The 25761-nt window shown below is 40.3% G+C and overlaps 1 protein-coding gene across 20 annotated transcripts in view; it reads left to right on the forward strand.

Moving 5' to 3' along the window:
• Positions 1-25761, forward strand: part of caska (calcium/calmodulin-dependent serine protein kinase a) — a 252512-nt gene that overhangs the window by 216937 nt on the left and 9814 nt on the right. For 6 of the 20 annotated variants that reach the window (XM_061879695.1, XM_061879694.1, XM_061879700.1 and 3 more), the window contains 9 exons: positions 2866-3054; positions 6792-6870; positions 6958-7043; positions 7127-7195; positions 8450-8518; positions 8951-8986; positions 14855-14896; positions 15093-15289; positions 15463-15578. In XM_061879695.1, coding sequence (XP_061735679.1) covers positions 2866-3054; positions 6792-6870; positions 6958-7043; positions 7127-7195; positions 8450-8518; positions 8951-8986; positions 14855-14896; positions 15093-15289; positions 15463-15578 — 883 coding nt within the window. The remainder of the gene's footprint in view (positions 1-2865; positions 3055-6791; positions 6871-6957; positions 7044-7126; positions 7196-8449; positions 8519-8950; positions 8987-14854; positions 14897-15092; positions 15290-15462; positions 15579-25761) is intronic. The other 14 variants (XM_061879699.1, XM_061879707.1, XM_061879706.1 and 11 more) reach the window with 5 other exon arrangements.

Below are 25761 nucleotides of genomic sequence, written 5' to 3' on the forward strand. Positions count from 1 at the left end.
CTTCCTGTGTGTCTCATGACATAACATGACACAATAATTAGTCATGACGTTCGATACAAAGTTTGCACCTTTGAACGCGGTGTCCACACGTGTATGGAAAGTATTATATTATTATAGAAAGTAGGTAGTAAACTTTAGAGTAGTCAGTGAAGCGCGGATATAACAGTGTGTTGTTTTATCTACTGAAAATGAGTCGTTCTACAGCCATTGTTGTCTAAATACCTGGCAGCACAAGTGAGTAGCAAGATAGGATCAATCAAAGTTGACTCATATAGCCCTAAAGGCCTACTGAAACCCACTACTACCCACCACGCAGTCTGATAGTTTATATATCAATGATGAAATATTAACATTGCAACACATGCCAATACAGCCTTTTTAGTTTACTAAATTACAATTTTAAATTTCCCCCGGAGTTTCTTGTTGAAAACGTCGCAGAATGATGACGCGTGCGCGTGACGTCATGGACTGTAGAGGACATATTAGCGCAGCACTATTTGCGGCTAAAAGTTGTCTCTTTTCATCGCGCAATTAAACAGTATTCTGGACATCTGTGTTGCTGAATCTTTTGCAATTTGTTCAATTAATATTGGAGAAGTCAAAGTAGAATGATGGAGTTGGGAAGCTTTAGCCTTTAGCCACACAAACACACAGTGTTTCCTTGTTTAAAATTCCTGGAGGTGAAGCTTTACTATGGATCAGAGCGGTCAAGCGAACATGGTTCCCGACCACTTGTCAACCGGCAGGTTTGGGTGAGAAAATTGTGGTAAAATGTCGCCTCTTACCGGAGATCAGCTGAGCTTGCGCCGTCCATGCAGCTGCCGTCGACTTCCCTCAGAGACTGGCGTCAAGACACCCGTGGACGCACCCCTCCGACTATCAGGTACTATTTAACTCACTAAAACACTAGCAACACAATAGAAAGTAAAGGGATTTGCCAGAATTATCCTAGTAAACGTGTCTAAAACATCTGAATCTGTCCCAATGCAATCGCCTTTTTTTTTTTTTTTTACAAAATTTTTTTTTTTTTATAGTCCTTCGCTATCAATATCATCATCCACAAATCTGTCATCCTCGCTCAAATTAATGGGGAAATTGTCGTTTTCTCGGTCCGAATAGCTCTTGCTGCTGGAGGCTCCCATTATAAACAATGTGAGGACGTGAGGAGCCCCCACCCTTGTGACGTCACCGTCTGCGACTTCCGGTACACGCCAGGCTTTTTTATTAGCGACCAAAAGTTGCAAACTTTATCGTCGATACAGTCATGCGCACGACCACCACCATGCTTCACTGTACCGCTGTGGACTGGACTCTCACACTATTATGCTAGATCCACTTGACGTCCATTTTACCGTTCGCCCAAGGGGGGTCCCCAGATCTGCGGTCCTCTCCAAAGTTCTCATTGGCGTCCCATTGGGTTGAGTTTTTTCTTGCCCTGATGTCGTTGTGGCTTGTGCAGCCCTACGAGATGTCGTTGTGGCTTGTGCAGCCCTTTGAGACACTCGTGAATTAAAGGCCTACTGAAATGAGATTTTCTTATTTAAACGGAGATAGCAGGTCCATTCTATGTGTCATACTTGATCATTTCGCGATATTGCCATATTTTTGCTGAAAGGATATAGTAGAGAACATCGATGATAAAGTTTGCAACTTTTGGTGCTGATAAAAAAGCCTTGCCTGTACCGGAAGTCGCAGACGATGACGTCACAAGGGTGAGGGCTCCTCACATCTTCACAATTCCCCATTAATTTGAGCGAGGATGAAAGATTTGTGGATGATGATATTGATAGCGAGGGACTATAAAAAAAAAATAATAATAAAGTTTTCTTTTTTAAAAGGCGATTGCATTGGGACAGGTTCAGATGTTTTAGACATATTTACTAAGATAATTCTGGGAAATCCCTTATCTTTCTATTGTGTTGCTAGTGTTTTAGTGAGATTAAATAGTACTTGATAATCGGAGGGGTGTGTCCACGGGTGTCTTGAGGCCAGTGTCTGAGGGAAGTCGACGGCAGCTGCATAGACGGCGCAAACTCCACAGATCTTCGGTAAGAGGCGACTTTTTAACACAATTTTCTCACCGAAACCTGCTGGTTGACAAATGGTCGGGATCCATGTTCGCTTGACCGCTCTGATCCATAGTAAAGCTTCAAAAAGGGGCGGTTTAGCTCGGTTGGTAGAGCGGCCGTGCCAGCAACTTGAGGGTTGCAGGTTCGATTCCCGCATCCGCCATCCTGGTCACTGCCGTTGTGTCCTTGGGCAAGACACTTTACCCACCTGCTCCCAGTGCCACCCACACTGGTTTGAATGTAACTTAGATATTGGGTTTCACTATGTAAAGCGCTTTGAGTCACTAGAGAAAAGGCGCTATATAAATATAATTCACTTCACTTCACTTCCGGAAATTTTAAACAAGGAATCACCGTGTGTTTGTGTGGTTAAAGGCTAAAGCTTCCCAACTCCATTTTTCTACTTTGACTTTTCCAATATTAATTGAACAAATTGCAAAAGATTCAGCAACACAGATATCCAGAATACTGTTTAATTGCGCGATGAAAAGAGACGACTTTTAGCCGCATATAGTGCTGCGCTTATATTTCCTGACAGTCCGTGACGTCACGCGCACGCGTCATCATTCCGCGACGTTTTCAACAAGAAACTCCGCAGGAAATTTTAAATTGTAATTTAGTAAACTAAACCGTCCGTATTGGCATGTGTTGCAATGTTAATATTTCATCATTGATATATAAACTATCAGACTGCGTGGTGGGTAGTAGTGGGTTTCAGTAGGCCTTTAAATACAGATTAGGAAAAGAATGCTTAAGATCGATTTTTAACGTTTCGTGATTGCTTCTTGGGCTCCAGGCGCTGCTGCAGGCCCACGACGTGGTGGCCCACGAGGTCTACAGCGACGAGGCTCTGAGGGTGACGCCACCGCCCACCTCGCCTTACCTGAACGGCGACTCACCGGAGAGCACTAACGGCGACATGGACCTGGAGAACGTCACCCGAGTGCGCCTGGTCCAGTTCCAGAAGAACACGGACGAGCCCATGGTGCGTTCACGCCTAGTCAGCACTTAATTTGACCATCTGAAAAGTGGAAAATACAGAGTTTCTGTTGACTGACTTCATATGTTTATGTCACATACAAGGTAATATATGTGTCACATCATGTATAATACATGTTACATGACATGTGACATGTGTTTTACATGATGTGACACATATGTTACCTTGTATGTGACATACATTGTAACGTGCCACATACAAACCCCGTTTCCATATGAGTTGGGAAATTGTGTTAGATGTAAATATAAACGGAATACAATGATTTGCAAATCCTTTTCAACCCATATTCAGTTGAATAAGCAACACGTGACAAAGAAGTTGGGAAAGGTGGCAATAAAAACTGATAAAGTTGAGAAATTCTCATCAAACACTTACATGGAACATCCCACAGGTGTGCAGGCTAATTGGGAACAGGTGGGTGCCATGATTGGGTATAAAAGCAGCTTCCATGAAATGCTAAGTAATTCACAAACAAGGATGGGGCGAGCTGTCGTATTTTAGGCTTCATAATGCACCACACATTTTCGATGGGAGACATGTCTGGACTGCGGGCGGGCCAGGAAAGTACCCGCACAATTTTACTACGAAACCACACTGTTGTAACACGTGGCTTGGTATTGTCTTGCTGAAATAAGCAGGGGCGTCCATGATAACATTGCTTGGATGACAACATATGTTGCTCCAAAACCTGTATGGACTATTCAGTATTAATGGTGCCTTCACAGGTGTGTAAGTTACCCATGCCTTGGGCACTAATACACCCCCATACCATCACAGATGCTGGTTTCTGAACTTTGCGGCTATAACAATCCGAATGGTTATTTTCCTCTTTGTTCTAATTTGAAATGTGGACTCTTCAGACCACAGAACACCTTTCCACTTTGCATCAGTCCATCTTAGGTGAGATCGGGCCCAGCGAAGCCAGCGGCGTTCCTTGGTGTTGTTGATAAATGGGTTTAGCTTTGCATAGTAGAGTTTTAACTTGCACTTACAGATGTAGCGACCAACTGTAGTTACTGACAGTGGTCTTATGAAGTGTTCCTGAGCCCATGTGGTGATATCCTTTACACACGGATGTCGGTTTTTGATGCAGTACCGCCTGAGGGATCAAAAGTCCGTAATATCATTGCTTACGTGCAGTGATTTCTCCAGATTCTCTGACCTTTTTGATGATTTTACGGACCGTAGATGGTAAAATCCCTAAATTCATTGCAATAGCTCGTTGAGAAATGTTGTTCTATAACTGTTCGACAATTTGCTTACAAAGTGGTGACCCTCACCCCATCCTTGTTCGTGAATTACTTAGCATTTAATGAAAGCTGCTTTTATACCCAATCATGGCACCCAACTGTTCCCAATTAGCCTCCAAACCTGTGGGATGTTCCATGTAAGTGTTTGATGAGCATTCCTGAACTTTATCAGTATGTATTGTCACGTGTTGCTGGCATCAAATTCTAAAGTTAATGTTTATTTGAAAAAAAAAAAAAGGTTTGTCAGTTGGAACATCAAATATGTTGTCTTTGTACCATATTCAAATGAATATGGGTTGAAAAGGATTTGCAAATCATTGTATTCCGTTTATATTTACATCTAACACAATATCCCAACTCATATGGAAACGGGGTTTGTATATGGTAACATGTGTGAGATACAATGTAACATGTGCCACATACATGGTAACATGTGTGACATACACTGTAACGTGTGTCACATACGATGTAACACATGTGCCACATAGGTTTAAAGACTTGTCCCATATCATATTGTATGTGTCACATATATAACATACATGAGGGGGTGGAACAAGTGGATGGTGCAAATACAGATAGTAATTTCACCACACCTAGTGTGTGTGACTATAAGTGGTACTTTAACTGAACATACTATGTAACATGTGTCACACATCATGTAACATGTGCCAACCAATGTAAGATACATGTCACATATGCATGTCACATACCATATTAGTATATCACAATGTACATTTGTGTCACATACAATTTAAAACATGTTACATACCTTGTAACATGTGTTACATTCCATGTAATATAGGAGTTACATATGTAACATACATGTCACATACAATGTAACATTCGTGACATTTGTGTCACATGCCGTGTCACGTGCAAAGTTTTGTTTATTCCAGCAATTAGATTTACAAGGTGAAACTATTATATGAAATAGGTTCATAGCATGCAACTCAAGATAATTCAAGGCCCCATTTGATATATTTTTGATGATTGCGACTTACAGTTTATGAAAAACTAAATTAAAAACCTCTGAAAATCTGAGATTTTCAAAAACTGTATGCCATGATGATCAAAACTATAACAAATACAGGCTTGACATATCTCACATTGCGTTTAATGAGTTTATACCACATATTAGTTTCACATTTGAAGTTGAATTGCTGACATGAATTAACTTTTGAGCGCTATTAACATTTTTTAGGTTTTTCCTGTATGTGTCACATACAGTGTCAAATACCATGTAACATATGCATCACTGATGATGTAGGATACGTGTCACATACAATGTAACATACATGTCACGTACCGATGTAACATACATGTCACGTAGGATGTAATATATGTGTCACGTTTGATGTAATAACACATGTCATGTACGATGTAACAACACATGTCACGTACGATGTAACAACACGTCACGTATGATGTAACATACATGTCGCATACGATGTAACATACGTGTCAAATACAATGCAACATATGTTTCACGTACAATGTAAGATGCGTGTCACATGTGTGTCAAACATGATGTAACATACGTGTCACATATGATATAACATACATGTCACATACAATGTAACATACGGGTCACGTATGATGTAACATATGTGTCACATACGCTATAACAACCGTGTCACACGTGTGTCACATATGATATAAGATCATGTCACATATGATGTAACAAACATGTCACATGTGATACAACATACATGTCACATATAATGTAACAAATGTGTCGCATATGATGTAACATATGTGTCACATACGATCTAACATAAATGTCACGTACGATGTAACATGTCTCAAGTATGATGTAACATAAGTGTCACATACAATGTAACATTTGAGTCATACATGATGTAACATATGTGTCACGTACGATGTAACAACACGTCGCATTCAATGTACATGTGTCAAATACAATGTAACATATACATACAATGTAACATACATGTCACATACAATGTAACATACATGTCACATACGATGTAACATACATGTCACATACGATGTAACATACATGTCACATACATGTCACATACGATGTAACATACATGTCACATACAATGCAACATATGTGTCAAGTACGATGCAACATGAGTCAAATAAAATGTAACATACGTGTCCCGTTTGATGTAACATAAGTGTTGCATACGAATAACATCCGATGTAACATACATGTCACATCCGATGTAGCATATGTGTCAAATATGATGTAACTTAAGTGTCAAATACGATGTAGCATATGTGTCAAATATGATGTAACTTAAGTGTCAAATACGATGTAACATACGTGTCAAATACAATGTAACATAAGTGTCAAATACAATGTAACATATGTGTCAAATACAATGTAACATAAGTGTCAAATACAATGTAACATACGTGTCACATACAATGTAACATGTCAAATACGATGTAACATGCGTGTCAAATACGTTGTAACATACGTGTCACATACCCTGAATGCAGGGAATCACGTTGAAGATGAACGACTCCAACAACTGCATCGTGGCCAGGATCATGCACGGGGGAATGATTCACAGACAAGGTAAACAATCAAACAAACAAGTACATAAACAACATCAGCGAGTGTCCTCGCTTGACCTTCCATTTTGGGTCGATCGTGTGTCATCAGGGACGCTGCACGTGGGGGATGAGATCAGGGAGATCAATGGCATCAGCGTGGCCAACCAGACTGTGGAGCAGCTGCAGAAGATGCTGGTGAGCGATGCCGTGAGCTAGCCGTGCAAAGTTTGTTTCTTGTACGTACACAAACTGAGCCCGTGCGACGTGTGTGTTTGCAGAAGGAGATGCGAGGCAGCATCACCTTTAAGATTGTGCCAAGCTACCGGACGCAGGGTTCTTCCTGTGAGGTAATCATCTTCTTCTTCACCGCTCTTCTTACTAACTGCTGGCCTGGGTGCGGCGTGTGATGTGGACAGTGTGTGTGTGCGTGTGTTTTGCTACAACTGGGTGTCTGGATATCCAGCACACCAATTTCACAACCAAGATACCGGAACCTTCCCCCTCCTCTCCCTTTTCTCCTCTCTGCTCCAGGAATGACAAGCGATTCCTTTTTGTGGTTCTGTCTCGATTTCACCCACAGACGTTATATCACACACACACTTGCTATAGTGTGTGTGTGTGCGTGTGACTTTTATTCAGAGGCTCCACCTACCAAAGTTCTCCTCTTTGACTATACATCATGATAAATTATGACACTGTAAGAGCGAAACTAGAGCCTAAAAAAGTGCCAAAAATGTCATAAAACAATGTTTACTATGGCTGCAGGGGTGGAACCTTATAAAGCTTTTCTTTGACTGAAATATAACATTTTTAAAAAGCAACAACATCATGAACAGAACCAATGTTTGTTTAGTTGTAAAAATAATACATACAAATGAATTTAAGAAAATTTAAGTGATTTAAAAGATCTGTAGTTTCAAATATTAATTTCATCAATCAATCAAACTTTAATTGTGCAGCACTTTTCAGACATACAAAATGTAGCACAAAGCGCTTTACATTTAAAAACCATGATAGCAATTGCAATTTATGAAAAATAAATCAACAAAAGTATGGAAATAGTAATTCAATATTAAATTAAATGTAACAAATCAAATTCAAACAAATGTGTTGTATTTACTTAACTCAATAATTTAATATTTGAAATAAAAATCAATCTAATATAAAAATGTAGACTTCTGTTCCTTTAATCCTATATATTACATATATTCATTTGAATAAAGACATAAGACCTAAAGAGTTTTGTTGATTTTGAGGATCTGTTTTTCAAATACGAAATAAATTATGCAATCTGATTTATTTCAATAAAGTATAAATATATTTTCTCAGCGGTTTTACATTCTTAGAAAGACGATCGAAAGCGTGGATAATATGTACAATTATAATTATCGTAATGGATATAATAAGATGAAATAATGAGGTCTTTGTCCCAAAGTGTGATTGTGCATCAACCTCCACAGATATAATCGCCTATTGTTGTCCACTGCCCCCTTGTGGACATGCAGGGGTCTGCAAATAAGAGACAAACTCCTGATAAGTGGACTTGACGGTCCACTGCCCAATTGTGTGTGTGTAACGCTGACTTGTGTGTCTTATTTCAGAAAGAGTCCCCCACTTCCTCCAGACATTCCCCTGCCAATGGCCACTCCAGCATTAACAGTTCTATCTTGGTAAGGATGCCCCCGGAAGAAAGAAAAAAATTAAACCAGCCCTCCTTTCGTTTTTTATATTTTTTTCAGAGTCCCCTGCGTGAAAATGTCTGTGGTAGTTTTAAATCTCTTCAGGGTCAGGAATAATCCCACATCACTCCTATGTTGATTCTCTCCCTATGATGCGTTTAAACGTGTCCGATATCTCAGTTCACAAATTGGTGTGCGTCTTTCACCGCCTGCTGAGTGCTGTGTATTCGTCACTGCTGCTTTCACCTTTGCTCCACGCTTTGCTTTGCAGCGGGTGGCGCTAACGCGGTCTTTTCGACGGGCTATTCGTGGCGCTCGCTTGGTTTCTAACGCGTCGATGTGTTTCCGCTGTGCTCCTTCAAACGTGTTCTTGTGTCACTAAAGTGTGTTCTCTGCCCTTGGATTGTCCTTCAACCTCCTCAGGACTTGCCGTCCACCATCCAGCCCAAAGGTCGACAGGTGAATATAAACCCTCCCATTTCCCTCTTAAGCCCCTTTTCCAACAAGCAGCGCAGTAGCAGGTAGCTCCTCCCACCTGTTATTAATGACACTTCGCACAATATAAATAAATATTCAAAATAATCCACGAAATCAAGTTCCACAGTCCACTTGTTCATGCAGAAAGTTATGCACGTCTAACAAAGTTCTTCCCACCAGTTATTAATGACAATATTAGGACTCAAAATAATCCACAAAGTCGTCAGTAAGTATCCTTGTGTAAGGCAATATGCTTGTGTAATGTAAGCCTATCATATAGTTGTCCCAAAAGTTAATAATAACCCCCAACTTGTCTAGTAAAAAGTGACCGAAAGACTCAAAATAATCCTCCGGGTCAGAGTACGCCCGCTCAAATAAAGTAAATAAAATAATGTCCAATATGCGATTTTTCCTCCCACCAGTTACAAAGGACAACCACCACCTTGCCCAATAGGGGTAAAGACTCAAATAATCCAAAAGGTCAAATTCCACAGTACATGTATTTACCCAAATGTAACATTATTGTATCATAAAATGAATATGATTGCGTCTACCACCAGTTATTAATGAGAACTGCTTCCTTGCGCTGTATAAATAAATACAAAGGCTCAAAATAATCCACAATATCGTCAGTAAGTATGTTTATGTAAATTTATGTTTGTGTAATGTAGGCTTGTCATTCAACTAATTTAACTGCTCCTCCCACCAGCTAATAATGGTAACTTCACCCCCAACTTACATGATGAAAAAGAAACCAAAAGACTTAAAATAATCCACAAAGTCATAGTATGCCCGCTTAAATAAAGGACTAACTAAAGTAAATGGAATAGTGTAAAATAAAGCAATTCTCTTCCCACCAATTACAAAAGACAACTGTCACCATACACGATCGAAAAAAATATTCAAATAATCCACAAAATCCAATTCCACAGTACATTTGTTATGCATGTGTAACAGGCTTATTAAGTAATAAATACAAAGGCTCTTCCCACCAGTTATAAATGAGAACCGTCACCTTGCACAATAGAAGTAAATACTCAAAATAATCCACTTAAATCAAGTTCCACAGTACACTTGCTCATGCACAAATCCACATATTTGTAAAATAGGTGTATCATAGAATGAAATGATACAAATGACAACCGCCAGTTTGCACAATAGAAGTAAACACTTATAATAAGTAATATGTCAAATTCCACAGTACACTTGTTTACACACAGTTATGCACATGCAACATAGGTGTATCATATAATCAATACATTGCTCCTAATACCAGTTATTACTGACAATCGAAGTAAATACTCAAAACAATCCACTTGATCTAATTCAATATTACTCTTGTTCATACACAGTAATAATGCATGTGTAACATAGGCATATCATAAAATGAATATGATCACTCCTCCCACCAGTTATTAATAGCGACCCCCACCTTGCACAATAGGAAAAAAAAGGTTCCAATTAATCCACAATGTCAAAAAACATGATTCACTTGTTCTTACATGAGTAACATAAGCATATAGTTTATATAATCTCTCCTCCCACCAGTTGTTAATGACAATGACCACTTTGCACAATAAAAATCAAATCTAAAGACTCAAAATACTCCACAGTCAAATTTCACAATTCTGAAACATAAGCATTTAGTTTATATGATCGCTCCTCCCACCAGTTTGCACAGTAGAAATTAATCAAAAGACTTAAAATAATACACAAAGTCCGACTATACGGTTTACGTGTTCATAAATTATTAACACATATAGTTTAAATGATTTCTCCTCCCACGGGTTGTGTTTAATGACAACCGGCAACCATGAACAGTAGAAATAAAATAAAGACTGAAAATAATCCACAAAATCAAATTACAGGGTTCAGTTGTTCAAACATGAGGAACATAGGCATATAGTTTATATGATTGCTCTTTCCACCAGTTGTTAATGACAACCGCCACCTTGCAAAGTAGAAATTAGTCAAAAAACTTAATAATCCACAAAGTCCGACAATACGGTTTACTGGTTCATAAATTGGTAACACAGGCATATAATTTAAATGGTTTCTCCTCCCACCAGTTGTGTTTAATGACAACCGCCAACCATTAACAGTAGAAATAAATAAAGACTGAAAATAATCCACAAAATCAAATTACACGGTTCAGTTATTCAAACATGAGGAACATAGGCATATAGTTTATATAATTGCTCTTTCCACCAGTTGTTAATGACAACCGCCACCTTGCACAGTAGAAATTAATCAAAAGACTTAATAATCCACTAACTCCGACAATACGGTTTACTTGTTCATAAATTGGTAACATAGGCATATAATTTAAATGGTTTCTCCTCCCACCAGTTGTGTTTAATGACAACCTTGAACAGTAGAAAGAAATAAAGACTGAAAATAATCCACAAAGTCAAATTACATGGTTTACTTGTTCAAACATGAGGAACATAGGTATATAGTTTATATGGTCGCTCCTTCAACTAGTTGTTAATGACAACCGTCACCTTGCACAGTAGAAATTAATCAAAAGACTTAAAATAATCCACAAAGTTCGACTATACGGTTTACTTGTTCATAAATTAGTAACATAGGCATATAGTTTAAATGGTTTTTCCTCCCACCAGTTGTGTTTAATGACAACAGCCAACCTTGAACAGTAGAAAGAAATAAAGACTGAAAATAATCCACAAAGTCAAATTGCATGGTTCACTTGCATGGCATATAGTTTGTACGATCGCTCCCCTCACCAGTTGTTAATGACAACCGCCACCTTGCAAGGACGAAAGTAATCAAAGGCTCAAAATAATCCACAAAGTCTACAGTATACTCTCTCGTGCCCATGTGGCATTAAACATGTCAGATAATTAATGGAATGGCTCCTCCCACCAGTAGTTATTGATAACATCCTGAAAACAAATAATCCACAAAGTAAAGTGACTCATGTACGTGCGCACACACACTGGGTAAAGTTGCAGTCCCACAGTGTTGTTATGAAGAGATGTCACAGCGACAGCTACCTACCTACTGTATAAACGATGAATCATACTGTACTGTACTGTACTGCTTGGTGGAAACACGGCCTTTATTTTTGTTTCACACGTTGCTTACATCCACCCCCTCCTTCTCCTAAAGCAAAAACCTGCTTTCTTCCTCCTTCTCCTCCTCCTGATCTTCTCAAAAGTTCATCCACGATCCAAAGTTGTTGCTGCTTTTATGTAGGCTTCACACTGCTTTTTAGTAGATGATGATTTGCTGTTGGGTGGAAGGAGTGGAGGTGCAGACTGTGATACTAGTTCTACACATCAGCAGATCATTTCCTAGTTTTCATCCGTAGTCTGACCTTCCGATCTTTGGCCATTCTGAAGCAGCAAAGCAAAGCAAGTGTTGAATGACATGAAACATTGTGGTGTTTGGGCACAGGCATTGTTGACCCACTGAAGGGATTTGATGATTGCATGCATGGCTGTGCTACGTCCACTAGGTGGCGCCAACTATACGTAAAACCAGCAAAGCAAACCTTTCTAACGCGTCTCTTCATCCCATCTATTGTCCTCCACTCCCCAAACTCCCCGATCCTCTTTTTAACACGTGGTTTTGTTTTAGCTTCATTTATTACTGGAGACCCTCTTTTGATATTGAGTTTTTCACCATAGTTATGTAGTTGTAATGGATAATGTTCACTCATTCATACTTAATACCAATGAACATTTTAGTTTTTTTAAATGAGTAACTTTTCACTTTTAGTCCAAATCATGACATTGTCCTACCTACTGAATATAATTATTATCCTTTTTAATTAATTTCAATTGTATACTTATTTTTTCAGTTATAAAACGCTGGAAGGTGTTCTTTATTTATAATTGTGTCCACTTTTTTCAGGATCCTTAAAAATTGTAGTATTTATGTATACCATTTTTCTTAAAATAAAACTTACTCAAATATATGTATAGTCATTATTTTAACTTAGCATATATATATATTAGGAGTGTGGGAAAAAATTGATTCGAATACAAATCGCGATTCTCACGTTGTGCGATTTAGAATCGATTCTCTTTTTTTTTTTTAAATCAATTTTTAAATGTATTTATTTATTTATTTATTTTTATCAATCCAACAAAACAATACCATACAATGCAATCCAATTCCAAAACCAAACTTGACCCAGCAACACTCAGAACTGCAATAAACAGAGCAATTGAGGAGACACAAACACGACACAAAATAAACCAAAAGTAGTGAAACAAAAATGATTATTATCAACAACGTATCAATATTAGTTATAATTTCAACATAGCTGTGATTAAAAATCCCTCATTGACATTATTGTTAGACATTTATAAAAATAAAAAAAAAGGAACAATAGTGTCACAGTGGTTTGTTGGATTGATTAAAAAAAAAAATTAAATAAAAAAAATCGATTAAAAAAAAAAAAGAGAATCAATTCTGAATCCACAACGAATCGATTTTTCCCACACCCCTCATATATGTATATATATACATATATGTGTATATATTTATATATATATATACATATGTATATGACATGTATATATATACGCGCGTGTGTGTATATATGTACAGTATATATACATGCAGTATATATGTATGTATATAGATAAGTATATATGTACACACATATGTGTATGTATATGTATATATACCTGTATATATGTGTGTGTATATGTATATATAAAATATATATATGTATCTATGTGTATATTTGTATATCTATGTATGTATGTATATATATGTATGTATATTTATGAATGTTTATATATATATATATATATATATATATACATATGTGTATATATATATGTAAGTGTATATATATATGTATATATATATATATATATATATATATATATATATATATATATATATAATGTGTGTGTGTGTGTGTGTATAAATATAGCTTATTTTGATTAACTAATTGATCCAGAACTTTTTCATTAAACTATGGGGCTTTTTTTAGTTAAAATAATGTATCATAAAAGGTTTCCTTCATCATATTCATTTAGTTATCTTATTAAGTAATTTTGAATAATGTTTAATTTTTATTACTTCTAATAGTCATCATGATTAGCTATATTATAATATTCATGATTACACTACAATGCATGTTTAATAAGTGTTAACAATTTTTTATTTATATTTCACACTCAAGACTATTTTATTTTTGTATTTATTTTCATCTTTATTCCTATCTATTTTCTATCTATATTGTATTATCTTACTTTACAGTAATAATTTCTTAACATAATGTGACATGATCTTTACTCATTTTATTTTCATTAATTTTTCAAACATAGTTATAATAAAAGTCGTAGGCTTTTCTTTCAGATTAAAAACATATTTATAGTAATTATATCACCGTAACACACGTGTATAGTTGACTTTATTTATCAATAACTTTTGAATGAGAATAAAACATTTTGAAACATTTTTAATTCATCGTATTTATAATATTATAAGTTTATTTATCATACTTGTTAAGCCATAACTTAATAATAATGACACCTTTTTTTTTTCCCCCCTGTATTTTCTTGCCAGTTTCAAGGCTGCTTGAACTGACTGCAGGGATGCATGCATCCAGTAGAGGGCAGTAGAGTAGTGATGATAACTCTGCCAACATTTTGGTAATATGTAGCCACGCCCCACAACACTTCCTCATACCCATCTTGTGATGACATTACCAGGATGTACTTAAAGTAACACTTCCTTTACGGATTGAAACCCCACCAAAGCCCCGCCCACCTCCTCCTCCTCCTCCATCACGCTTGTGTCACGTGACGTTGCACAGCCTTTTTTTTTGGTTGCATGACGTTTGTGATTGCTTTACAATCCTAGATCGTACCCAGACCTCCAATCAAGGACAAAATGTCTGTCAAGGTAAGACATCGGCCTCTGCGTCCCAAACGGCGTTTTTGAACAAAAAGCGACGGGCCAAACAACGCCTGTGCCGCGACCACCACTCGTTAGGAGTCCGCCGCCGCCGCCGCGCCGCTCTTCTCTCGCTGTCCCTCTCTCCTCCCGTGTCCAACATCTCGTCCGCCGTTAACCCGCCGCCTCACCTGTTTGTCTACAGATCTACGTGAGGGCTCAGTTTGAGTACGACCCCTCCAAAGACGAGCTCATCCCCTGCAAGGAGGCCGGCGTCCGCTTCCGCGTGGGCGACATCATCCAGATCATCTCCAAAGACGACCACAACTGGTGGCAGGGCAAGCTGGAGAACACCAAGAACGGCACGGCGGGTCTCATCCCCTCGCCCGAGCTGCAGGAGTGGTGAGACCGCGGCGGCGACCCCGACTACAAGTCAGACATGTTGACTGTGTGTGTGTGTGTGTGTGTGTGTGTGTGTGTGTGTGTGTGTGTGTGTGTGTGTGTGTGTGTGTGTGTGTGTGTGTGTGTGTGTGTGTGTGTATGTGTGTGTGTGTGTGTGTGTGTGTGTGTGTCAGGCGAGTGGCGTGCATCGCCATGGAGAAGACCAAGCAGGAGCAACAGGCCAGCTGCACTTGGTTTGGCAAGAAGAAGAAGCAGTACAAGGACAAGTATTTGGCAAAGCACAACGCAGGTACGCACCAGCACCTCTACACATGTTGCCAATTTTATGTTGTACAAGGCGTAATGATAGGTGTGACCAGTAGGTGGCAGGCACATTTAAGAGACATGTGTTGACTGCAAATTGACGTGTGTAATAAGTGACGCTAGCAAGTACACTACAGGTTAGTAAGCAACACCAACACTTTGATGTCTCATTGGGAATATAGAACGTTACCCACGGCGATCAGAAATCTGTAAAAATGTTTTCGTAAGACTTTGGTAAGCTATGAAGCCGTCCAGCTTGGTGGATTATCGCAGCATTACAGCTACCATAGTCAGGCGTGCTGTGCTTCAACATACGGGTGTTATTATGGTGTGTTTAAAGGGGAACATTATCACAATTTCAAAAGGGTTAAAAACAATAAAAATCAGTTCCCAGTGGCTTGTTGTATTTTTTGAAGTTTTTTTCAAAATTTTACCGGTCCCTGAATATCCCTAAAAAAAGCTTTAATGTGCTTGATTTTCGCTATTTGCGATGCGACTATCCGTTTCCCTGTGACGTCATACAGTGCTGCCAATGTAAACAAACAATGGCGAATAGCACAGCAAGATATAGCGACATTAGCTCGGATTCAGACTCTGATTTCAGCGGTTTAAGCGATTCAACAGATTACGCATGTATTGAAACGGATGGTTGGAGTATGAAAGTATTGAAGAAGAAACTGAAGCTATTGAGTGAATAGCTATTGACGCTATTCATAGCCATAGCATAGCCGAATAGCTGCGTTAGCGTCGCCGGTAAAATGTGCGGACCAAACGATCAGGACTTTCGCTTCTCTTGACACTGGAGCAACTTAAATCCGTCGATTGATAAGTGTTTTTTCGCATTAAATGTCGGTGTTTTCGCATTAAATGTCGGTGGAAGGAAACGTAATATAGTTGCAAATGCATCTGCAGGTTATCCATACATCTCTGTGCCATGTCTGCTTTAGCACCGGCGGTAAATAGCATGTTAGCATCGATTAGCTGGCAGTCAACATCAACAAAACTCACCTTTGTGAATTAGTGGACTTTATCGTTGCAAATGCATCTGCAGGTTATCCATACATCTCTGTGCCATGTCTGCTTTAGCACCGCCGGTAAATAGCATGTTAGCATCGATTAGCCTAGCATGTTAGCATCGATTAGCCGGCAGTCACGCCGCGACCAAATATGTCTGATTAGCACATAAGTCAACATCAACAAAACTCACCTTTGTGAATTCGTTGACTTTATCATTGCAAATGCATCTGCAGGTTATCCATACATCTCTGTGCCATGTAAAATGTGGAGACACTCTGGCACATTCAATGGGGGTCTGGCGGCAGACACTTTCGCATCTTCGGTGCAACTTGAATCCCTCCCTGTTAGTGTTGTTACACCCTCCGACAACACACCGACGAGGCATGATGTCTCAAAGGTTCAAAAAATAGTCAAAAAAACGGAAAATAACAGAGCTGAGACCCGGTGTTTGTAATGTGTTGAAAATGAAAATGGCGGCTGTATTACCTCGGAGACGTCACGTTCTGACATCATCACCACATGAGCGATAAACAGAAAGGCGTTTAATTCGCCAAAATTCACCCATTTACAGTTCGGAAATCGGTTAAAAAAATATATGGTCTATTTTCAGCACCATCAAGGTATATATTGACGCTTGCATAGGTTTGGTGATAATGTTCCCCTTTAAGGACCGCAAAATGGCAGCTATTAGCAGACATATTATCTGGCGTTTTGTTTCGCAATATAATTCAAAACCAACTTTTTTTTCCTATTTGTACCTGCTGATGTGTATTTGGGATCTGCATAAGTCCTGAATATTTCCGCGCGTCCGCCATTGTAGTCCGTGGAATAGTCAATAATTTCCTTCTTTTACGCTACCCTCTTGTTATGGGACATTCATCCTCCACTGTTGTCATTTTTTAATGTAAAGTAGTGTAATGTTATTAATTACATCTTTCAGTAGACTCGCTATGGAGGTGGTAAAAACTACCGTTAGGACAAAGATTGCGGGGAAAAAACACTGTCGACGGTGAGCCACGTGAGTAATAAATGACGCTAACAAGTGCAGTACAGGTTAGGAAGCAACACTAACACTTTAATGTTTCATCGGGAATATAAAACGTTACACACGGCGCTCAGAATTCTGTCAAAATGTTTTAGTACAACTTTGGTAAGCTATGAAGCCACACCGCTTGATGTACAAACCCCGTTTCCATATGATTTGGGAAATTGTGTTGGATGTAAATATAAACGGAATACAATGATTTGCAAATCCTTTTCAACCCATATTCAATTGAATGCACTACAAAAACAAGATATTTGATGTTCAAACTCATAAACTTTATTTTTTTTTGCAAATAATAATTAACTTAGAATTTCATGGCTGCAACACGTGCCAAAGTAGTTGGGAAAGGGCATGTTCACCACTTTGTTACATCACCTTTTCTTTTAAGAACACCCAATAAACGTTTGGGAACGGAGGAAACTAACTGTTGAAGCTTTGAAAGTGGAATTATTTCCCATTTTTGTTTTATTTAGAGCTTCAGTCGTTCAACAGTCCGGGGTCTCCGCTGTCTTATTTTACGCTTCATAATGCGCCACACATTTTCGATGGGAGACATGTCTGGACTGCAGGCGGGGCAGGAAAGTACCCGCACTCTTTTTTAACGAAACCACGCTGTTGTAACACTTGTCTTGCTGACATAAGCAGGGGCGTCCATGATAACAACATATGTTGCTCCAAAACCTGTATGGACCATTCAGTATTAATGGTGCCTTCACAGATGTGTAAGTTACCCATGCCTTGGGCACTAATACACCCCCATACCATCACAGATGCTGGCTTTTGAACTTTGTGCCTATAACAGTCCGGATGCTTATTCTTCTCTTTGTTCTGGAGGACACCACGTCCTCTGTTTCCAAATATAATTTGAAATGTGGACTCGTCAGACCACAGAACACCTTTCCACTTTGCATCAGTACATCTTAGGTGAGCTCGGGCCCAGCCAAGCCGGCGGATATTGTTGATAAATGGGTTCGGCTTTGCATAGTAGAGTTTTAACTTGCACTTACAGGTGTAGCGACCAACTGTAGTTACTGACAGTGGTTTTATGAAGTGTTTCTGAGCCCATGTGGTGATATCCTTTACACATTGATGTCACTTTTTGTTGCAGTACCGCCCGCGGGATCAAAAGTCCGTAATATCATCGCTTACGTGCAGTGATTTCTCCAGATTCTTTGAACTTTTTGATGATTTTACGGACCGTAGATGGTAAAATCCCTAAATTCCTTGCAATAACTCGTTGAGAAATGTTGTTCTAAAACTGTTCGACAATTTGCTTACAAATTGGTGACCCTCGCCCCATCCTTGTTTGTGAATTACTTAGCATTTCATGGAAGCTGCTTTTATACCCAATCATGGCACCCACCTGTTCCCAATTAGCCTGCACACCTGTGGGATGTTCCATATAAGTGTTTGATGAGCATTCCTCAACTTTATCAGTATTTATTGCCACCTTTCCCAACTTCTTTGTCATGTGTTGCTGGCATCAAATTCTAAAGTTAATGATTATTTGCAAAAAACAGAATGTTTATCAGTTTGAACATCAAATATGTTGTCTTTGTAGCATATTCAACTGAATATGGGTTGAAAATGATTAGCAAATCATGTAGCTGAGATAGGCGCCAGCGCCCCCCAGGACCCCAAAAAGGGAATAAGCGGTAGAAAATGGATGGATGGATGTATTCCTTTTATATTTACATCTAACACAATTTCCCAACTCATATGGAAACGGGGTTTGTATTGTCAGAGCATTACCGCTACCATAGTCAGGCGTGCTGTGCTTCAACATACGGGTCTTATTATGGTGTGTTTAGGGACCGCAAAATGAAACCTATTAGCAGACATATTATCTAGCATTTTGTTTCCCAATATTTTGCAAAGCCAACTTTTCTTACCTATTGGTACCTGGTGATGTGTATATGGTCCTGAATATTACCGCGCGTCCGCCATTGTAGTCCGCGCCATTGTCAATAATCTCCTTTTTCTCTACCCTCTTGTTATGGGACATTGATCCGCCACTGTTGTCATTTCTGATATAAAGTAGTGTAAAGTTCTAACTTATATATGTCAGTAGACTCGCTATGGAAGTGTTAAAAACTACCGTTACAACAAAGATGGCGGGGAGAAGACGCTGTCGAAGTGGAGGCACGTAAATAAGACCTGTCCACAAAACGCAGCATCCTGAAGATGATCGGTAAAACATCATCTATGCAACATTTTGACCCTAGAACCACCATCAAATGTTATGTAGACCACAAGGAAGTGTTTTACATTTAGGCAAAAATCATAATATGACCCCTTTTACTGCGCCTTTTCTATTAAAATAGACCCGCTCAAGCCTTATGGTCCGAAAAATATGGTACATAAAGTACGTGTCATGACCAGGACGCAGTACTAGTACCAGTAGTCACAAATGATGTAATACTTAGCAAGTTATAATTAGAATGTTTAACAATACTACACATGTACTTGTGTGTTTAACAATACTATACACATACTTGTGTGTTTAACAATACTACACACGTACGTGTGTGTTTAACAATACTACACACGTACATATGTGTTTAACAATACTACACACGTACATATGTGTTTAACAATACTACACACGTACATATGTGTTTAACAATAATACACAAATACCTGTGTGTTTAAGTGCATCTGGCCATGTCCAGTACATATGCAGTATGCATGTATTACTACATCTATAGTATATTTGTCTTCAACTGTGGTATTTTTGTGTAAAAGTGTAGTATGATAATATCCATGTGCAGAATGTTTGTTTACATAATAGTACACGTGTAGAATGTTTGTGCACATGTGTAGTATGTTTAGGTGCACATGATAGTACACTTGAATGTTTGTGTTCACGTGTGGTATGTTTAGGTGCACTTGTAACAGTGACGTGGGGTGAGGTTCATGGCTGGTGAGGCACTGACTTCATCACAGTCAGATTTATAAACATATGAACCCTAAAAAGTATCTTATTCACAATTTGATTGGCAGCAGTTAACGGGTTATGTTTAAAAGCTCATGCCAGCATTCTTTACACATACAAACTGTAGCACACAAAAAAAGCACATTTAATAAAAAAAAAGTTATTATGGTCTTACCTTTACTAATAAATGAAGTCCATGTTCCGCTCCGGGCTTCACGGTGGCAGAGGGGTTAGTGCGTCTGCGTCACAATACGAAGGTCCTGCAGTCTTGGGTTCAATCCCAGGCTCGGGATCTTTCTGAGTGGAGTTTGCATGTTCTCCCCGTGAATGCGTGGGTTCCTTCCGGGTACTCCGGCTTCCTCCCACTTCCAAAGACATGCACCTGGGGATAGGTTGATTGGCAACACTAAATTGGCCCTAGTGTGTGAATGTGAGTGTGAATGTTGTCTGTCTATCTGGGTTGGCCCTGCGATGAGGTGGTGACTTGTCCAGGGTGTACCCTGCCTTACGCCCGATTGTAGGTGAGATAGGCACCAGCGGGTGAAAAGGGAATAAGCGGTAAAAAATGGATGGATGGATGTTCCGCTCCTTCTGAACAAAAGCATCGATAACTTGTTTATGGAAGTCTTCCTTATCTTTCTTCAGTTTTAAAATTCTCTCTGTCTTGATGGAGATCACTGTCTGAAGGGAACCTTTTAGCTCCGGCGTTGGTCTTCGTTTAATTATTACCTCCTGCTTCGATTGAAAGTCCAGTTTAGAAAACTGTTCTATTTTAGATATGTAATCCTCCATGTTAGAAGTCCAGAGGAGAGGAAAAACTAAAAGATCGCTGCCGCTGCACTTGACTTGCTAACTGTAGCTTGTTGTCACTTATTCCGCAGCTGAGTAATTGCAAGAATGATCCCTGGGATCACTAGCGCCCTCTACCACCATGAGGTGGGAGAACAGGTGCCTCGCACAATGCGTCTTCGCAGCTGTTTTATGATTGCCCAGCACAAGAAATACGTTACACACATACAGGTGTTGACGAAATACACTGTAAATTACATACCTCAGCTAACTAAACTATGGGAATGTATAATATCATTCATATAGCAATATGGTCTCACTGCACAGCAGCCAGCAGTTAGCCGAGTCATTGCGCAATCCACGGTGAGGCTCAACTGGCTGTGACTCACCGCATGTCTCTTCTCAGTATTTGAACGGCAAATGTGAAAATTCTGCGATTTTGAATAAAAATAATCTAAAACTGGTGAAGTTAAATGGAAAATAACTTTATAAAGTATAATCACTGGATACATATAACAATTAAATTTTGTTTTTTCTTTTTAAATTGTTTTTCTTTCTATTATGGCAAGTGAGGCACTGCCTCACTTGCCTCACCTCCCTCCCCTGACTTGCCTCACCTCCCTCCCCTGACTGCACGTCACTGACTTGTAGTATGTTTGTGTACCTGATAGTACATGTGTAGTATGTTTAGGTAAACATGATTGTACACTTGTAGTATGTTTGTGTACCTGTTAGTGCATGTGTATTATGTTTAGGTGCACATGACCGTACACATGCATGTTTGTGTACATGTTAGAACGTGTAGTATGTTTAGGTGCACATGATAGTGCACTTGCGTGTTTGTGTACATGTTAGTACATGTGTAGTACGTTTAGGTGAACGTGTTAGTGCACTTGTAGTATGCCTGTGTACATGTGTTGTCTGCTTTTTAACGTATGTTTCCAAACTATACACACACACTATGTTTGGGAACATGTGTTCCCTATCTGTACACACACTATGTTTGGGAACATGTGTTCCCTACACACACACTATGTTTGGGAACATGTGTTCCCTATACACACACTATGTTTGGGAACATGTGTTCCCTATCTGTACACACACTATGTTTGGGAACATGTGTTCCCTATACACACACTATGTTTGGGAACATGTGTTCCCTATCTACACACACACTATGTTTAGGACCATGTGTTCCCTATTTACACACAAACTATGTTTGGGAACATGTGTTCCCTATCTATACACACACTATGTTTGGGAACATGTGTTCCCTATCTACACACACACTATGTTTGGGAACATGTGTTCCCTATCTACACACACACTATGTTTGGGAACATGTGTTCCCTATCCATACACACACTGTTTGGGAACATGTGTTCCCAATCTACACACTATGATTGTGAACATGCGTTCCCTGTCTACACACTATGATTGGGAACATGCGTTCCCTGTCTCCACACTATGATTGGGAACATGCGTTCCCTGTCTACACACTATGATTGGGAACATGCGTTCCCCGTCTACACACTATGATTGGGAAAATGCGTTCCCCGTCTACACACTATGATTGGGAACATGCGTTCCCCGTCCACACACTATGATTGGGAGCATCCGTTCCCCGTCTACACACTATGATTGGGAACATGCGTTCCCCGTCTACACACTATGATTGGGAACATGCGTTCCCCGTCAACACACTATGATTGGGAACATGCGTTCCCCGTCTACACATTATGATTGGGAACATGCGTTTCCCGTCTACACACTATGATTGGGAACATGCGTTCCCCGTCTACACAGTATGATTGGGAACATGCGTTCCCCGTCTACACACTATGATTGGGAACATGCGTTCCCCGTCTACACACTATGATTGGGAACATGCGTTCCCCGTCTACACACTATGATTGGGAACATGCGTTCCCCGTCTACACACTATGAATGGGAACATGCGTTCCCCGTCTACACACTATGATTGGGAACATGCGTTCCCCGTCTACACACTATGATTGGGAACATGCGTTCCCCGTCTACACACTATGATTGGGAACATGCGTTCCCCGTCTACACACTATGATTGGGAACATGCGTTCCCCGACTACACACTATGATTGGGAACATGCGTTCCCCGTCTACACACTATGATTGGGAACATGCGTTCCCCGTCTACACACTATGATTGGGAACATGCGTTCCCCGTCTACACACTATGATTGGGAACATGCGTTCCCCGTCTACACACAATGATTGGGAACATGCGTTCCCCGTCTACACACTATGATTGGGAACATGCGTTCCCCGTCTACACACTATGATTGGGAACATGCGTTCCCCGTCTACACACTATGATTGGGAACATGCGTTCCCCGTCTACACACTATGATTGGGAACATGCGTTCCCCGTCTACACACTATGATTGGGAACATGCGTTCCCCGTCTACACAGTATGATTGGGAACATGCGTTCCCCGTCTACACAGTATGATTGGGAACATGCGTTCCCCGTCTACACACTATGATTGGGAACATGCGTTCCCCGTCTACACACTATGATTGGGAACATGCGTTCCCCGTCTACGCACTATGATTGGGAACATGTGTTCCCCGTCTACACACTATGATTGGGAACATGCGTTCCCCGTCTACACACTATGATTGGGAACATGCGTTCCCCGTCTACACACTATGATTGGGAACATGCGTTCCCCGTCTACACACTATGATTGGGAACATGCGTTCCCCGTCTACACACTATGATTGGGAACATGCGTTCCCCGTCTACACACTATGATTGGGAACATGCGTTCCCCGTCTACACTCTATGATTGGGAACATGCGTTCCCCGTCTACACAGTATGATTGGGAACATGCGTTCCCCGTCTACACACTATGATTGGGAACATGCGTTCCCCGTCCAAACACTATGATTGGGAACATGCGTTCCCCGTCTACACACTATGATTGGGAACATGCGTTCCCCGTCTACACACTATGATTGGGAACATGCGTTCCCCGTCTACACACTATGATTGGGAACATGCGTTCCCCGTCTACACACTATGATTGGGAACATGCGTTCCCCGTCTACACAGTATGATTGGGAACATGCGTTCCCCGTCTACACACTATGATTGGGAACATGCGTTCCCCATCTACACACTATGATTGGGAACATGCGTTCCCCGTCTACACACTATGATTGGGAACATGCGTTCCCCGTCTACACACTATGATTGGGAACATGCGTTCCCCGTCTACACACTATGATTGGGAACATGCGTTCCCCGTCTACACAGTATGATTGGGAACATGCGTTCCCCGTCTACACACTATGATTGGGAACATGCGTTCCCCGTCCAAACACTATGATTGGGAACATGCGTTCCCCGTCTACACACTATGATTGGGAACATGCGTTCCCCGTCTACACACTATGATTGGGAACATGCGTTCCCCGTCTACACACTATGATTGGGAACATGCGTTCCCCGTCTACACAGTATGATTGGGAACATGCGTTCCCCGTCTACACACTATGATTGGGAACATGCGTTCCCCATCTACACACTATGATTGGGAACATGCGTTCCCCGTCTACAAACTATGATTGGGAACATGCGTTCCCCGTCTACACACTATGATTGGGAACATGCGTTCCCCGTCTACACACTATGATTGGGAACATGCGTTCCCCGTCTACACAGTATGATTGGGAACATGCGTTCCCCGTCCACACACTATGATTGGGAACATGCGTTCCCCGTCTACACACTATGATTGGGAACATGCGTTCCCCATCTACACACTATGATTGGGAACATGCGTTCCCCGTCTACACACTATGATTGGGAACATGCGTTCCCCGTCTACACACTATGATTGGGAACATGCGTTCCCCGTCTACACACTATGATTGGGAACATGCGTTCCCCGTCTACACAGTATGATTGGGAACATGCGTTCCCCGTCTACACACTATGATTGGGAACATGCGTTCCCCGTCCAAACACTATGATTGGGAACATGCGTTCCCCGTCTACACACTATGATTGGGAACATGCGTTCCCCGTCCACACACTATGATTGGGAACATGCGTTCCCCGTCTACACACTATGATTGGGAACATGCGTTCCCCGTCTACACACTATGATTGGGAACATGCGTTCCCCGTCTACACACTATGATTGGGAACATGCGTTCCCCGTCTACACAGTATGATTGGGAACATGCGTTCCCCGTCTACACAGTATGATTGGGAACATGCGTTCCCCGTCTACACACTATGATTGGGAACATGCGTTCCCCGTCTACACACTATGATTGGGAACATGCGTTCCCCGTCTACACACTATGATTGGGAACATGCGTTCCCCGTC

This window comes from Nerophis ophidion, linkage group LG19, assembly GCF_033978795.1.
Source record: "Nerophis ophidion isolate RoL-2023_Sa linkage group LG19, RoL_Noph_v1.0, whole genome shotgun sequence".
Lineage (NCBI taxonomy): Eukaryota > Metazoa > Chordata > Actinopteri > Syngnathiformes > Syngnathidae > Nerophis > Nerophis ophidion.